General features: G+C 44.3%; 1 protein-coding gene across 1 annotated transcript in view; it reads right to left on the bottom strand.

Moving 5' to 3' along the window:
- The window catches only part of LOC138663440 (oocyte zinc finger protein XlCOF22-like), a 35,787-nt gene extending 21,696 nt beyond the window's left edge, over window positions 1-14,091 (bottom strand). Inside the window, exon 1 of the mRNA XM_069749649.1 lies at window positions 14,054-14,091. Coding sequence (XP_069605750.1) covers window positions 14,054-14,080 — 27 coding nt within the window. The 5' untranslated portion in view covers window positions 14,081-14,091. The remainder of the gene's footprint in view (window positions 1-14,053) is intronic.
- Window positions 14,092-18,332: the final 4,241 nt, after the last annotated feature.

Genomic DNA, 18,332 nt, shown 5'->3' with positions numbered 1-18,332 from the left:
GGTGCTGCAAAATTTTCAGGCTAATAAACCTGATCGTTGCCCAGCGGAGAAACTGTTTGTCCCTGATAGGTGGACGAATAGAGTTATCTCTGAGGTTCATTGTTCGGTGTTGGCTGGTCATCCTGGAATCTTTGGTACCAGAGAGTTAGTGGCTAGATCCTTTTGGTTGTTACGCCGGAGGTATAGGGAAACAAGGAGTGGACCCACTGGACTGTGGAACCGAAGCTACCCCGAACGAGCACTCCAGAGAAACCAACCCCTATACAGGGACTGTTAGGAGGCAAGCGCGAGGACCTCAAGAACCACGGAGGCCAGGACCAGGGATCGGCTCAATGAAAGCGACAAAAAAGGGAAAGCTGAAGACCAGAAGGAACCGAAGACCAGAGGGAAAACACGGAAGCTGGAACTGAGGAGAGACACAGAGACGGAGGGGAAGAACGGTACAGGCACAGAGGGGAGACACTGGAACGGAGGTACACGGGAGCAGGTACGGAGGAGGAACACTGGTACAGGTACTGAGGGGAGACACTGGAACGGAGGTACACGGGAGCTGAGGAAAGACAAGAGAGGAACCAGGGTTAAAGCGCAATAAACCAGAGGAGAAAAGGCAAAATGCGACCTAACTATAGCGAAACAACTCAATAATCAGGCACCTCCAAGCAGGAAGGAGGGCCTGAAGTACCTGACGCTGAACACCGATTGGAAGGATGGACTTCCGGGTCAGGTCACGCAGGAAGAGAAGAGGAAGGAGATGCGCGCGCACAGTCAGACCTGGCTGTGCCCGCGCAAGCCACTGGCGCGCGCACCCGGACGGAGGGAGGACGCACGCCGGGACGCCAGGACCGACCCCCGGAGAGAAGAGGACGCCAAGCGCGACGCCCGGGCCGAGCCCTGGGAAGAAGTGGACGCAGCGAGGAGAGCGGGCGAGCCGGCGGCAGGAGGTGGAGCCACAGAAGCCGAGGTAACATTGGTGGCCATCTCTGTCGCGGGATGTGCGTGCTTTTGTGTAGTCCCGTGGGATTTGTGCTCGGGCTAAACCCTGCTGTTCTCATGCCAGTGGGTTGCTTTTGCCCTTGCCGGTCCCGAAGAGGCCTTGGACACATATCTCCATGGATTTTATTTCAGATCTTCCCGTCTCTCAAAAGATGTCAGCCATTTGGGTGGTCTGTGATCGCTTCTCGAAGATGGTCCATTTGGTACCCTTGTCTAAATTGCCTTCCTCCTCTGATTTGGTGCCATTGTTTTTCCAGCATGTGGTTCGTTTACATGGCATTCCAGAGAATATCGTTTCTGATAGAGGGTCCCAGTTTGTTTCGAGGTTTTGGCGTGCCTTTTGTGGTAGGATGGGCATTGACTTATCTTTTTCCTCGGCCTTCCATCCTCAGACTAATGGCCAGACCGAACGAACCAATCAGACCTTGGAAACATATCGGAGATGCTTTGTCTCTGCTGATCAGGATGATTGGGTGTCCTTTTTGCCTTTGGCTGAGTTCGCTCTTAATAATCGGGCCAGCTCGGCTACCTTGGTTTCACCGTTTTTCTGCAACTCTGGGTTCCATCCTCGTTTTTCTTCAGGACAGGTTGAGTCTTCGGACTGTCCTGGTGTGGATACTGTGGTGGACAGGTTGCAGCGGATTTGGACTCATGTAGTGGACAATCTGACCTTGTCCCAGGAGAGGGCTCAACGTTTCGCTAATCGCAGACGCTGTGTGGGTCCCCGACTTCGGGTTGGGGACTTGGTTTGTTTATCTTCTCGTCATATTCCTATGAAGGTTTCCTCGCCTAAGTTTAAACCTCGTTTTATTGGTCCGTATAGGATTTCTGAGGTTCTTAATCCTGTGTCTTTTCGTCTGACCCTTCCAGATTCATTTTCCATACATAATGTATTCCATAGGTCATTGTTGCGGACATACGTGGCACCTATGGTTCCATCTGTTGATCCTCCTGCCCCGGTTTTGGTGGAGGGGGAGTTGGAGTATATTGTGGAGAAGATTTTGGATTCTCGTGTTTCAAGGCGGAAACTCCAGTATCTGGTTAAGTGGAAGGGTTATGCTCAGGAAGATAATTCCTGGGTCTTTGCCTCTGATGTCCATGCTCCCGATCTGGTTCGTGCCTTTCATATGGCTCATCCTGGTCGTCCTGGGAGCTCTGGTGAGGGTTCGGTGACCCCTCCTCAAGGGGGGGTACTGTTGTGAATTCTGTGGCAGAGCTCCCTCCTGTGGCCACAAGTGGTATTTCGGCTGGTTCTCTCTGTGAGCTTCCGTTGGTGGAAGGAAGTGGTACTGCGGCTTCTGAGTCTCCTTCCTCAGGTGATGTGGTGATGTCGTTAGACGTTTCCTATTTAACTCCACCTAGTGCTTTGATCCTGGCCTCCTGTCAATGTTCTAGTGTGGGTCTAGCTTCCTCCTGGATCGTTCCTGTGGCCTGCTGCTCTACATAAGCTAAGTTGTGCTTGTGTTATTTTTTGTTTGCTATTTTTTCTGTCCAGCGTGCTCTATGGTTTTTGTTGCTTGCTGGAAGCTCTGGGACGCAGAGGGTGTACCTCCGTGCCGTTAGTTCGGTACGGAGGGACTTTTTGCCCCCTCTGCGTGGTTGTTTGGAGGGTTTTGTGTTGACCGCAAAGTTACCTTTCCTATTTTCAGTCTATTCAGAAAGTCGGGCCTCACTTTGCTAAATCTGTTTCATCTCTACGTTTGTCTTTTCATCTCACTCACAGTCATTATATGTGGGGGCTGCCTTTTCCTTTGGGGAATTTCTCTGAGGCAAGTTAGGCTTGTTTTTCCTCTTAGGCCTAGCTAGTTTCTCAGGCTGTGTCGAGTTGCATAGGTAGCGTTAGGCGCAATCCACAGCTGCCTTTAGTTGTGGTACGATAGTATAGGGTGTGCGGTCAACAGAGTTCCCACGTCTCAGAGCTCGTCCTATGTTTTTGGGTTATTGCCAGGTCACTGTATGTGCTCTGAATTTCAACATCCATTGTGGTTCTGAATTGCCATTTCATGACAGGGAATAGTATTACCATAGGGGTTAATTAAGGGATATTATTACTGCAGTGATGTATTTATTTTATTTTTTAAGTATACTGTTTTAAATGGGGGGGCGGTCATGTTACTGTGCAGAGTGACTCTATATCACCTTTTTTTCTTCATGTGGTGTAATGTAGAAGTTGTTAAAAATTAAGTAATGTGTTCTGCAAGCGGAGCTCGAGATAACTGTTATTTCCTGCAGAAACGAGTCATGGCTGGAAGAAATGATGGTGGTCTGTGCTGGATGAAAGATGAAGGACTTCATCTAGAGACGTCACTGGTGAGTCAGTGTTACCTATACACTGACACTATACACTATATACTATATACAGCGGTCCTGTGTACAATGTCACCAGTGATCACTGTATTACCTATACATTATATACAGAGCTCCTGTGTATAATACCACCAGTGATCTTTGTATTACCTCTACACAGACACTGCATACTAAGTACAGATCTCGTGTGAATACTGGCACTTATGGTGATAGTATTGTGTTTTTGTTTTTTTTTATTACTGATCAGTATTGTAGTATTCAGTCACTATGTGGTGGTAATATGTGGTCTGGAAATGGTGTTGTGGTATTTGTACCTTGTATGTGCTATTTGGTCACCAAGTGGTGGTAATATGTGATCTGGTCATGGTGAGGCGGTATTTGTCCCTTGTACATAGTATTATTCGGACACTATGTGGTCTGGTCATGGTGTGGTGGTGTTTCTTCCTGTATGTGATATTATTGGTCTTGGTATAGTGGATTCTGCTGTGTATGGCGGTCATTTGTTCTCTCTGATATTAATTAATTAAAAGTCACAGGTTTGGCATGTGGGGGTGACACCATTAGGCTCAGTTTAAGTTCTACAAAACAGGAAAACTTTTTTTGGTAACCATTGTGTGTATTGAGCGGGGGTGGGTGCGCCAAACTCGGGAGCAGCCCCGGGCGGCAAAAGCTCTAGCTACGCCTCTGCCCCAGTCCATGTAGTTTCGGCTTGCAAATCAGAGAACCCGCTGACCCCCCGTGCCTCTATATTAATCAATGCCAAGGAGAAAAAAAAGATTATTTCGGCCCCTTAAAACGCTAACAAGATAATTGTTATAGAAGACAAAGAAAAGGCTGAGATATTAAACAGGCACTTTTCATCCATGTTCACCAATGAACCGTCTGTTTCAGTTATCATTCAACAAGGCAAAAATCCAAGTTCACCATCTGAAATAATAGTTAAACACAAAAAGAAGTACTCATGTGTCTGAGCAATTTGAACATTGGAGGATGGCTGATGTGGTACTGGTATTTAATAAAGGTAAGAAGGTGGATCCAGGTAACTACTGTCTGGTAAGTCTGACATCAATAGTGTGCAAAAACGTTTAGGGCATCATAAGAGATGACTTGCAGAGATAGGCCGGTGTCACACACAGCGTATGAAAATACGGTCCGTATATTACGGCCGTAATACGCTGAAAAGTCCCGAAAATAGTGGTCCGTAGCTCCTCCTTAGGCAGGGTGTGTCAGCGTTTTTTGCACATGGCATCCTCCGTATGTAATCCGTATGGCAGCCGTACTGCGTGTTTTTATCGCAGGCTTGCAAAACCGACATACGGCTATACAAAGGATCCATGTGTAAAAAACAAACAAACAGTGGTTTACCCCCACACATGGGGTATCAGCGTACTCAGGAGAAACTGGACAACAACTTTTGGGGTCCAATTTCTCCTGTAACCCTTGGGAAAATAAAAAATTCTGGGCTAAATAATTATTTTTGAGGAAAGAAAACGTATTTATTATTTTCATGGCTCTGCATTATAAACTTCTATGAAGAACTTGGGGGTTCAAAGTGCTCACCACACATCTAGATAAGTTCCTTTCGGGGTCTAGTTTCCAAAATGGGGTCACTTGTGGGGGGTTTCTACTGTTTAGGCACATCAGGGGCTCTGCAAACGCAACGTGACGCCCGCAGAGCATTCCATCAAAGTCTGCATTTCAAAACGTCACTACTTCAATTCCGAGCCCCAGCATGTGCCCAAACAGTAGTTTACCCCCACATATGGGGTAGCCCGTACTCAGGAGAAACTGGACAACAAATATTGGGGTCAAATTTCTCCTGTTACCCTTGGGAAAATTAAAAAATTCTGGGCTAAATAATTATTTTTGAGGAAAGAAAACGTATTTATTATTTTCACGGCTCTGCATTATAAACTTCTATGAAGAACTTGGGGGTTCAAAGTGCTCACCACACATCTAGATAAGTTCCTTTCGGGGTCTAGTTTCCAAAATGGGGTCACTTGAGGGGGTTTCTACTGTTAAGCCACATCAGGGGCTCTGCAAACGCAACGTGACGCCCACAGAGCATTCCATCAAAGTCTGCATTTCAAAACGTCACTACTTCACTTCCGAGCCCCGGCATGTGCCCAAACAGTGGTTTACCCCCACATATGGGGTATCAGCGTACTCAGGAGAAAATTGACAACAACTTTTGGGGTCAAATTTCTCCTGTTACCCTTGGGAAAATAAAAAAAAATTGCAGGCTAAAAGATCATTTTTGAGAAAATAATTTTTTATTTTTATTTTCATGGCTCTGCGTTATAAACTTCTGTGAAGCACTTGGGGGTTCAAAGTCCTCACCACACATCTAGATTAGTTCCTTTGGGGGTCTAGTTTCCAAAATGGGGTCATTTCTGGGGGATCTCCAATGTTTAGGCACACAGGGGCTCTCCAAACGTGACATGGTGTCTGCTAATGATTGGAGCTAATTTTCCATTTAAAAAGCCAAATGGCGTGCCATCCCTTCCGAGCCCTGCCGTGCGCCCAAACAGTGGTTTACCCCACATATGGGGTATCAGCGTACTCAGGACAAACTGGACAACAATATTTGGGGTCCAATTTCTCCTATTATCCTTGGCAAAATAGGAAATTCCAGGCTAAAATATCATTTTTGAGGAAAGAAAAATTATTTTTTATTTTCATGGCTCTGCGTTATAAACTTCTGTGAAGCACCTGGGGGTTTAAAGTGCTCAATATGCATCTAGATAAGTTCATTGGGGGGTCTAGTTTCCAAAATGGGGTCACTTGTGGGGGAGCTCCAATGTTTAGGCACACAGGGGCTCTCCAAACGCGACATGGTGTCCGCTAACAATTGGAGCTAATTTTCCATTCAAAAAGTCAAATAGCGCGCCTTCCCTTCCGAGCCCTGCCGAGTGCCCAAACAGTGGTTTACCCCCACATATGAGGTATCGGCGTACTCGGGAGATATTGCCCAACAAATTTTATGATCCATTTTATCCTACTGCCCATGTGAAAATGAAAAAATTGAGGCGAAAATAATTTTTTGGTGAAAAAAAAGTACTTTTTCATTTTTACAGATCAATTTGTGAAGCACCTGGGGGTTCAAAGTGCTCACTATGCATCTAGATAAGTTCCTTGGGGCGTCTAGTTTCCAAAATGGGGTCACTTGTGGGGGAGCTCCAATTTTTAGGCACACAGGGGCTCTCCAAACGTGACATGGTGTCCGCTAAAGAGTGGAGCCAATTTTTGATTCAAAAAGTCAAATGGCGCTCCTTCCCTTCCAAGCCCTGCCGTGCGCCCAAACAGTGGTTTACCCCCACATATGAGGTATCAGCGTACTCAGGACAAATTCGTGGTTCAGTTTCTCCTTTTACCATTGGGAAAATAAAAAAATTGTTGCTAAAAGATAATTTTTGTGACTAAAAAGTTAAATGTTCATTTTTTCCTTCCATGTTGCTTCTGCTGCTGTGAAGCACCTGAAGGGTTAATAAACTTCTTGAATGTGGTTTTGAGTACCTTGAGGGGTGCAGTTTTTAGAATGGTGTCACTTTTGGGTATTTTCAGCCATATAGACCCCTCAAACTGACTTCAAATGTGAGGTGGTCCCTAAAAAAATGGTTTTGTAAATTTCGTTGTAAAAATGACAAATCGCTGGTCAAATTTTAACCCTTATAACTTCCTAACAAAAAAAAATTTTGTTTCCAAAATTGTGCTGATGTAAAGTAAACATGTGGGAAATGTTATTTATTAACTATTTTGTGTCACATATCTCTCTGGTTTAACAGAATAAAAATTCAAAATGTGAAAATTGCAAAATTTTCAAAATTTTCGCCAAATTTCCGTTTTTATCACAAATAAACGCAGAATTTATTGACCTAAATTTACCACTAACATGAAGCCCAATATGTCACGAAAAAACAATCTCAGAACCGCTATGATCCGTTGAAGCGTTCCTGAGTTATTACCTCATAAAGGGACACTGGTCAGAATTGCCAAAAAACGGCAAGGTCTTTAAGGTCAAAATAGGCTGGGTCATGAAGGGGTTAAATGGCGGAAAAAATTGGCGTGGGCTCCCGCACAATTTTCTCCGCCAGAGTAGTAAAGCCAGTGACTGAAGGCAGATATTAATAGCCTGGAGAGGGTCCATGGTTATTGGCCCCCCCCTGGCTAAAAACACCTGCCCCCAGCCACCCCAGAAAAGGCACATCTGGAAGATGTGCCTATTCTGGCACTTGGCCACTCTCTTCCCTTTCCCGTGTAGCGGTGGGATATGGGGTAATGAAGGGTTAATGCCACCTTGCTATTGTAAGGTGACATTAAGCCAAATTAATAATGGAGAGGCGTCAATTATGACACCTATCCATTATTAATCCAATTGTAGTAAAGGGTTAAAAAAGAACACACACACATTATTCAAAATTATTTTAATGAAAAAAATCACAAAGGTTGTTGTAATAATTTATTCGACGCTCAATCCACTCACTGAAGACCCTCGATCTGTAACAAAGTCAAAATAATAAACCAACAATATACATACCTTCCGAAGATCTGTAACGTCCAACGATGTAAATCCATCTGAAGGGGTTAAAATATTTTGCAGCCAGGAGTTCTGCTAATGCAGCGCTACTCCTTGCTGCAAAACCCCGGAGAATGAAGGTAAAGTAGGTCAATGACCTATATTTACCTTCATTTGCGGTGAGGCGCCCTCTGCTGGTTGTCCCTAGATCGTGGGAACTTTCCTAGAAAGCTCCCAGGCTCGAGTTCATAAGAGGGCGCCCTCTGCTGGTTGTCCTCATATGAACCATTTAACCCTTTATTTTAATAGCTAGAGTGCACAAATTTTGCACATACACACTACTAACATTAGTAGTGTGGAATATGCAAAAAAAATGGGGATATGAGATGATTTACTGTATGTAAACCATGTCACATATCATGTCGGGTTTAGGAAGGAGATAGCAAAAGCCGGTAATTGAATTACCGGCTTTAAAGCTATCTAGCGCTGGATGAAATATTAATATATATATATATATATATATATATATATATATATATGTCTCGCTGACATATATATATATATATAAAACTATTCTATGTGTACACATTTATTCTACCTATTCTACTGTAAGCTGTCAGTGTGATTTTACTGTACACCGCACTGAATTGCCGGCTTTTCTCTCTAACAGCGCTGCGTATTTCTCGCAAGTCACACTGCTGGTCCATGTGTAATCCGTATTTTTCACGCTTCCATAGACTTTCATTGGCGTTTTATTTGCGCAATACGGTGACAAACGCAGCATGCTGCGATTTTCTACGGCCGTAGAAAGCCATATAATACTGATCAGTAAAATACGGCAGATAGGAGCAGGGGCATAGAGAATAATTGGGACGTTTGTTTTGCGAGTTTTACGGACGTATTTTCTGCGCTCATACGTCCGTAAAACTCGCAAGTGTGACGCCGGCCATATATTGCAGAGAATAATATAATAACTGGCAACCAGCATGGACTCATGAAGGATAAGTCGTGTCTAACTAACATGTTGTATTTCTATGAGGAGGTGAGTGCAAATCTGGATGTTGGTAATGATGTGATTTATCTGGACTTTGCAAAGACATTTGAGTCTGTACCACATAACGGCCTTACACTGAGGCTACAGAAGCAAGGACTGGGGGAACTATATGCAGATGGGTAAGGAATTGGCTAAATCACAGTAAACAAAGAGTTATTATCTCTAAATGGGATATAGTCAGCAGTGGATCTGTGCTAGGATCAATTCTTTTTAACCTCTTCATTAATGACCTTGCAGATGGGATTGAGAGTAAAGTGTCAGTCTTTGTGGAGCGCCTCCACGTCAGGGCAATGGGGTACTCGGTGGGGATGTCACGGTGGCCTGACCCGGTCCGTGGCCCTTTGAGGGGCGTTCAATAAAAGGGAGAGTGTTTATAGAAAATAATGTTTGTGACGCCACCTGTGGTATTCGGTCTGGGTGACCGACGCTGCTTAGGGGTCCGCTGGAGTGATGTTATGGCAGCTAGATGGTATACCTTCCCACAGGTGAAGTGTATCCCCAGGGATTCCCAAAGTGTAGATGGTGGATGGTGAATGATGGAAGGCGCAGTGAATAACGAGGACACAAAGGTGCAGTGTCTTTACCTTTACTGAAGACTTCAGCATCCACAGTCCAGGGTACAGACCACAGGGTAGGCAGAGTCCGGCTAGTCCGGAGGCAAATCAAGAGACCCCTTATCCAGGTGGAAATCAGTAGCCTTCCTCTAGCGCCTATGCGTTGTAGTACCTCTCTGCTGATCAACTCGGTAAGGTCCTCACAACTATTGGAGATGTTACGTCTCTTTCTCTCTGTCCCCCTGATGGATAGGATAGGACAAAACACGTATGACTGGTGGCCTGAGGCTTTTTGTAGGGACCCTAGAGATGCCCCGGCCTCCACAAGTTGCCACTGTGCCTCCTGTGTATAAAGGTCGGGCAGTCAATGTAGGATTAACTGTCCTGCCAGTCTCTGAAGTAAAGCATAGAGATCCTTACTCCCTCGGTGTTCTGGCTACTGGGATCTTTGCGCCTCAGAAGGAGGCAGCCTTTTACAGGGCAGAACTCCTTCTGGTTTTCTCTCCTTTTGCTATGACTTCGTTTCTCACTCACTACAATACGCTTCTCTTCAATGTCTCTTTCTTAAGATGCTGCCGAACGTGGGGCAGGCGCAGCTCCGTGGACCCTCGTTCTCCGCAGACCGCAGTCTGGGTCTGGCTGGAACCCACTCCAGCCAGCTTCTCCAAGCTCGGTCGGGTTCTGTCTGTCTAACTTCCTATCGAAAACACCAGTTTTACCTAACTGTGAGGAGTGCCATAATAGATAGAAGCTTAGCTCCCCCTGGCGGCCTGGAGTGTGAAGTGTGCTGTGTGGTTGTGATACCTGGCAAGAAGATCTCCTTTATTGCCTTCAGACGTAATATCACTCCCCCTGGTGAAAGAACGACATTACTGCAACGACCAAGACTGTGGGGCGCTGCACTTGCTGACGACACCAAACTATGTAGGATATTAACCCCTTCATGACCTCAGCTGTACTATTACTGTGGAGGTCGGATCCCCTGCTTTGATGTGGGCTCCGGCGCAGAGCCCACCTCAAAGCCGGGACATGTCTTCCTGGAGCAGAACAATATTGTATCATACAATTATTAGGTTCTGTAGAAGGACGTAGATCTGGGTATTTATTATGATGGAATATAGGCTGAACTGGATGGACAAATGTCTTTTTTCGGCCTTACTAACTATGTTACTATGTTACTATGTTAGCTGTTTTGACAGCTGACATGTGCCCGCAATAGCTGTGGGTGAAATCGCGATTCACCCGCCACAATTAACCAGTTAAATGTCGCTGTCAAATGCTGACGGCGACATGTAACTGTCGCTTCCGGCCATCGGGCTGGAAATGAGCGCATCAACGACCCCCGTCACATGATCGGGGGTCAGCGATGCATCGGCATAGTAACCAGAGGTCTCCTTGAGACCTCTATGGTTACTGATGTCGGCTTGCTGTGAGCGCCACCCTGCACTCATAGAAAGTCTATAAATCAGCTGCATAGGAGTGATCTGATGATCACTGCTATGTACAGTACAGACCAAAAGTTTGGACACACCATCTCATTTAAAGATTTTTCTGTATTTTCATGACTATGAAAATTGTAAATTCACAATGAAGGCATCAAAACTATGAATTAACACATGTGGAATTATATACTTAATGAGCTTCAAGAGGTAGTCACCGGGAATGGTCTTCCAACAATCTTGAAGGAGTTCTCAGATATGCTTAGCACAGTTCTCAGATATGCTTAGCACTTGTTGGCCCTTTTGCCTTCACTCTGCGGTCCAGCTCACCCCAAACCATCAGGTCATCTGGCATAGCACCCTATCACTCTCCTTCTTTGTGAAATAACCCTTACACAGCCTGGAGGTGTGTTTGGGGTCACTGTCATTTTGAAAAATAAATGATGATCCAACTAAACGCAAACCAGATGGAATAGCATGCCACTGCAAGATGCTGTGGTAGCCATGCTGGTTCAGTATGCCTTCAATTTTGAATAAATCCCCAACAGTCTCACCAGCAAGGCAACCCCACACCATCACACCTCCTCCTCCATGCTTCATGGTGGGAACCAGGCATGTAAAATCAATCCATTCACCTTTTCTGCGTCGCACAAAGACACTGTGGTTGGAACCAAAGATCTCAAATTTAGACTCATCAGACCATAGGTCCCCAACTCCAGGCCTCGAGGGCCGCCAACAGTGCAGGTTTTCAGGATTTCTTTAGTATTGCTTCGGTGGTAATGTGATCATCTGCACAGGTGATGATTCCAACCCCTGTGCAATACTGAGGAAATCCTGAAAACCTGCACTGTTGGCGGCCCTCGAGGCCTGGAGTTGGGGACCACTGCATCAGACCAAAGCACAGATTTCCACTGGTCTATTGTCCATTCCTTGTGTTCTTTAGCCCAAACAAGTCTCTTCTGCTTGTTGCCTGTCCTTAGCAGTGGTTTCCTAGCAGCTATTTTACCAAGAAGGCCTGCTGCACAAAGTCTTCTCTTAACAGTTGTTGTAGAGATGTGTCTGCGGCTAGAACTCTGTGTGGCATTGACCTGGTCTCTAATCTGAGCTGCTGTTAACCTACAATTTCTGAAACTGGTGACTCAGATAAACTTATCCTCAGAAGCAGAGGTGACTCTTGGTCTTCCTTTCCTGGGGCGGTCCTCATGTGAGCCAAGTTCTTTGTAGCGCTTGATGGTTTTTGAAACTGCACTTGGGGACACTTTCAAAGTTTTTCCAATTTTTTGGACTGATTGGCCTTCATTTCTTAAAGTAATGATGGCCACTCATTTTTCTTTAGTTAGCTGCTTTTTTCTTGCCATAATACAAACTCTAACAGTCTATTCAGAAGGACTATCAGCTGTGTATCCACCAGACTTCTGCTCAACACAACTGATGGTCCCAACCCCATTTAAAAGGCAAGAAATCTCACTTATTAAACCTGACAGGGCACACCTGTGAAGTGAAAACCATTTCCAGTGACTACCTCTTGAAGCTCATCAAGAGAATGCCAAGAGTGTGCAAAGCAGTCATCAAAGCAAAAGGCGGCTACTTTGAAGAACCTAGAATATAAGACATATTTTCAGTTGTTTCACACTGTTTTGTTAAGTATATAATTCCACATGTGTTAATTCATAGTTTTGATGCCTTAAGTGTGAATTTTCAATTTTCATAGTCATGAAAATACGGAAAAATCTTTAAAATGAGATGGTGTGTCCAAACTTTTGGACTGTACTGTAGCAGAGCAGATCAGGCTGTGCCAGCTTCTAGCCTCCCATGAGGCTATTGAAGCATGGCAAAAGTAAAAAAAAATTTTTTTTAAAATCTGAAAAAAAATTATAAAAGTTTAAATCACCCTCCTTTCGCCCCATTCAAAATAAAACAATAAAAAAAATCAAACCTAAACATATTTGGTATCGCCGCGTTCAGAATCGCCCAATCAATAAAAAAAAAGGATTAACCTGATCGCTAAACAGCGTAATGAGAAAAAAATTCGAAACGCCAGAATTATGTTTTTTTGGTCGCCGCGACATTGCATTAAAATGCAATAACGGTCGATCAAAAGAACATATCTGCACAAATGTGGTATCATTAAAAACGTCATCTCGGCACGCAAAAAATAAGCCCTCACCTGATCCCAGATCATGAAAAATGGAGACGCTACGGTTATTAGAAAATTGCGCAATTTTTTTTTTAAAGCAAAGTTTGGAATTTTTTTTGCCACTTAGATAAAATGTAACCTAGATATCTTTGGTGTCTATGAACTCGTAATGACCTGGAGAATCACAATGGCAGGTCAGTTTTAGCATTTCGTGAACCTAGCAAAACAGCCAAACAAAGAACTAGTGTGGGATGGCACTTTTTTTGCAATTTCACCGCACTTGGAATTTTTTTCCTGTTTTCTAGTACACAACATGGTAAAACCAATTATGTCGTTCAAAAGTACAACTCGTTCCGCAAAAAACAAGTCTTCACATGGCCATATTGACGGAAAAATAAAAAAGTTATGGCTCTGGGAAGGAGGGGAGTGAAAAACGAGAACGCAAAAACGGAAAAGGGCAAGGTCGTGAAGGGGTTAAAATCTGACCTTGAAATTTCAATATTACAAAATGATCTGGATAAGATCAAATGAGGTTTAATACTGATAAATGTAGTAATGCACCCAGCACGGCAGACACTATAACAGCTTTTATAAACTGGCTGGATGATTTCCTCAGAACAAGTAACACTGTGGGTTATAGGTAAATTAGTGACAAAATGAACGATTGGTGGAGAAAGGTTGAACTTGATGGAACTAGGTCGTTATTCAGCCCATGTAACTATGTTTATTGTCTAACAGCCGTGAAACATACGGGCGGGTTCTTGAGCATAGCGCCAAAGCACACGATACTCGATCAATGCCGAGCGCGCTCACTCATCACTAGTATCTCCATTATTGTGCTGGAGCCAGGAGAGGAATCATCGCATTGTGGGAGAACTTCTCTGGGCTTCTGTCCGCTCATCCTGCAGGTGTCTGAGGACTTGGGAACCGGCGAAGCCAAATTCTGTCTACAGCTGTTACGTCACTGTTCACACCACACAGAGACCCCAAAAGCATCTTCGGGCTGAAGGGGTTAATGTCCCCCCCCACTGATGGGGAATCTCCAGCACCTACCTCCACCTGCAGAGCCGCACTCCACATATATGGCTGCTCTGTGCGCGCACAGGACCTGTGATGAGGTCACAGGAGGGGAGGAGTCAGGGGTCACATGATCAGGGGCCTCAGTGAATGATATCCGCAGTGTAGACTCTACATGGAATCTTCTCCTCAGTCAGTGACGTTCCCGCCATTATTTACCCTCACTACTGGCACAATTACCCCGCGCCGCCTTCTCTACACAGTGTTATGTGTGGACTGTAACGTGTGATTTCTCTGGAGACAAATAGACCCCACACATGAGGGAATTATCACCAGTTACCGGACGTCTACTACAGCTCTGGCAACAATTAAGAGACCACCACATCAAAACCCTGTCAGGGGCAGCTCAATCTCCAGACCTGAACGCCATTGAAAACCTCTGGAATGTAATCAGGAGGATGATGGATAGTCACAAGCCATCAAAGAAGAACTGCTTACATTATTGTGCCAGAAGCAGTGTGAAAGACTGGTGGAAAGCTGCCAAGATGCATGAAAGCTGTGATTAAAATCATGGTTATTCCACAAAATATTGATTTCTGAACTCTTAATGAGTTAAAACATTAGTATTGTTGTTTCTAAATGATTATGAACTTGTTTTCTTTGCATTATTTGAGGTTTGAAAGCACTGGGATTTTTTTTTGCAATTTTGACCATTTTTGTTTGTCAGAAAAAAATACAAAATGTATTGCTTGGAACTTCGGAGACGTTGTCAGAAGTTTATAGAATAAAAGAACAATTTACATTTTACTCAAAAATATACCTATAAAGAGAAAAATCAGACAAACTGAACATTTTGCAGTGGTCTCTTAATTTTTGCCAGTATGGCGGCATATGATTGTGCTATCGACTCCATACTAGGAGATAAAATGCCAAAATCTTGTTAATTTAACCCCTTCCAGGGAGGATAGCCTTAATAGACTATATTCAAGAGTCCGGCTAAGGGTCATATACGGACATCCACCTCTCCAGTCGCCATGGCTTTTTATTCTTAAAAAAAGGATGGAGGGTTGCATACATGCAAGAGATTTATAAAAAAAACGGTTCACAATCCCTGTCCTTTACCCCTTATACCTGACCTGTTTAACCAATTATTTGAAGCTAAATGGTTTTCCAAACTTGACTTGAGATGGGCATATAACCTTAGCAATGTGTTCCCAAAAACATTATTTCTGATAAAGGGGTTACATTTCTTAGCGTTTGGCTTAGTTTTTGTTCCAGATTGAGTATCAAGCTGTCTTTTTCCTCAGGCTATCATCCAGAGATTAATGTAAAAACAGAATGGATGAACCAGGAGGTATAGCAGTGTTTAATAGGTTTTGTTTCTTCTAAATAGGAAGATTGGGTGGAATTTCTGCACCTTGCCGAGTTTGTTCTTAGTAACCGTTCCTTTACAGCTTCTGGGACCTCGCGTTTTGAACCATAGATCTCAAATTTGGACTCATTAGACCAAAGCACAGATTTCCACTGGTCTAATGTCCATTCCTTGTGTTCTTTAGCCCAAACAAGTCTCTTCTGCTTGTTGCCTGTCCTTAGCAGTGGTTTCCTAGCAGCTATTTTACCATAAAGGCCTGCTGCACAAAGTCTCCTCTTAACAGTTGTTGTAGAGATGTGTCTGCTGCTAGAACTCTGTGTGTCATTGACCTGGTCTCTAATCTGAGCTGCTGTTAGCCTGTGATTTCTGAGGCTGGTGACTCGGATAAACTTATCCTCAGAAGCAGAGGTGACTCTTGGTCTTCCTTTCCTGGGGCGGTCCTCATGTGAGCCAGTGTCTTTGTAGCGCTTGATGGTTTTTGCCACTGCACTTGGGGACACTTTCAAAGTTTTCCAAATTTTTGAGACTGACTGACCTTCATATCTTAAAGTAATGATGGCCACTCATTTTTCTTTACTTAGCTGGTTTTTTCTTGCCATAATAGAAGTTCTAACAGTCTATTCAGTAGGACTATCAGCTGTGTATCCACCAGACTTGTGCACAACACAACTGATGGTCCCAACCCGATTTATAAGGCAAGAAATCCCACTTATTAAACCTGACAGGGCACACCTGTGAAGTGAAAACCATTCCCGGTGACTACCTCTTGAAGCTCATCAAGAGAATGCCAAGAGTGTGCAAAGCAGTCATAAAAGCAAAAGGTGGTGTGATGCAGTGACCCCTGTAACAGATAGGGGGCGCTGCATGGTCTCCCCAGTATATGCACAGAGGCGTATTGAGGCTGTGAGAGTGCATGGCAGTTGCATTCATGGATGTGATTATGTGACAAAGTCCGGCATTGTGGTGAATGGCCGATGTATGTGTCGCAGAGGAGGGGACTCTGCGCTGCCAGCCTAAAGCGATATGGTGTTATGGGACCTGTAGTCCTACAAGTATAGTGTTGTAAAATAGTCATGGGAGGTTTGGCAGGGCTAGTTATGTGAGATGGGCGGGACAAACTAGCCACACAGCCACACTCCCACCTAGGGGAGTTGTTCAAGGTATATAATGTGACCAGGGTGTGGGTCACATGTTCCTGTGTGGTTCCTGTGTGGTTCCAGTGGAAGGTCCTGGAGAGCCTGTGTGTTGGGAGGTCCTGGGAGTAGGACCGGATCCCTGAATAGCACACTAAACCACCTGTGTTGAATTTCCTGGGAGTAGGAGTTCTGAATAGCACATGGTGGAGCTTTGGACCTGGTGAGCCTGGTGTGTTGTATTCCTGGGAGTAGGAATTCTGAAGAGCACACGGTGGGGCTTTGGACTTGCGGGTGGCCTGGGGTGTTGGACGAGGTCCTGAATAGCACCTGGACAGGTCACATGTGCGGTTCATGTGGGGAAGCTACAGTCCTTCGGTGGGTCTGGACTGACTAATGTGTGCCGACCAGGCAAGTTGGTGATCCCCGTTTGGCAGCTTTCCCGGAAGAGTGAGGACTGACAAGGAGTCAGCAGGTGGAGCAGGAGCTCACAGAACGTACCATAGTCTGTTGGTGCTTCATATGTTAAATGAACTGTGTGGTAACCCACGGCAACTGGTCAGAGGAGGACCAGTGTGTTTAGTTGCTGCAACCTGTGTGATATGAACTGTGTGGTAACCCACGGCAACTGGTCAGAGGAGGACCAGCGTGATTAGCTGCTGCAACATGTTAATGTGAAGACAGTGAGTTAACCATATCTTGCTGTGTTAAAGAATGGTCTACATATAAGTCAGTGATATGCAACTTGGCTTACGACACGGTTTATGCTGTATAAAATAAACCGTATGGACTGTTTTGTTTGAAAAAATCGTGTCTGACGTGAATCCCGTGCTAAGCGAGTGTCCCCCAATACACTCTGTGAGAGCAATCATATAGTGGCTACTTTGAAGAACCTAGAATTTAAGACATAATTTCAGTTGTTTCACCCTTTTTTGTTAAGTATATAATTCCACATGTGTTAATTCATAGTTTTGATGCCTTCAGTGTGAATGTACAATTTTCATAGTCATGAAAATACAGAAAAATCTTTAAATGAGAAGGTGTGTCCAAACTTTTGGTCTGTACTGTACCTAACAAGGTAGCGATACGAGATGGGTGTGGGTGTATTTACTTCACCCTAATCGCGCCTATTTGAACCCTACCTGCCAGCGGAGGTTGACACCCTCTTGGACGCAATATGGCACCCCCGCTCCTCGGTGGCTCACCCTGATAGCCCTAGAATTCCCTTAACAACTTATAGTGTTGAACTCAATCTCAAAACAAAAACGCTACAAAAAAATCACCACAAATCAGCTGGAATCTGTAAACCAGTCTAAAGAGCAGTCCAACAATTAGGAGACTATAAACTGGGACGATTGGCAAATTATTACCAGTTTCAGCCACCAACAAAATTCACTGCCAAGTGAAAATAACCAATATTGATAGTCTGGCGCTCCTAAGGGGTTATTGGGGCAATGTTTTCAAGATATAAGTACAGATAAGTTTGCCAGTATTGACTGGGTTTTATTATCATATCTGTTGACCTACTTTGGGCATATTGCAAGAAAAGTTTATCCTTTGTATATGGATTTAGGATATTTTCTCTGTTAAGGGCATGTTGCAATAACTATTTATCTTGGATGTGCTTCATTAGGGTTGCACTTATACAGGCATGCTGTTAAAGACCTCAATTATGATGGACATGCGATCCCAGATATAGTTTTAGTTAGGGTGCTTTAACATAGTAACATAGTTAGTAAGGCCGAAAAAAGACATTTGTCCATCCAGTTCAGCCTATATTCCATCATAATAAATACCCAGATCTACGTCC

Source organism: Ranitomeya imitator, chromosome 2 (genome assembly GCF_032444005.1).
Source record: "Ranitomeya imitator isolate aRanImi1 chromosome 2, aRanImi1.pri, whole genome shotgun sequence".
In the NCBI taxonomy this organism is placed as follows: Eukaryota; Metazoa; Chordata; class Amphibia; order Anura; family Dendrobatidae; genus Ranitomeya; species Ranitomeya imitator.
The sequence above is the reverse complement of the archived record's forward strand: the minus strand, read 5'-3'. Positions and strand labels throughout refer to the sequence as shown.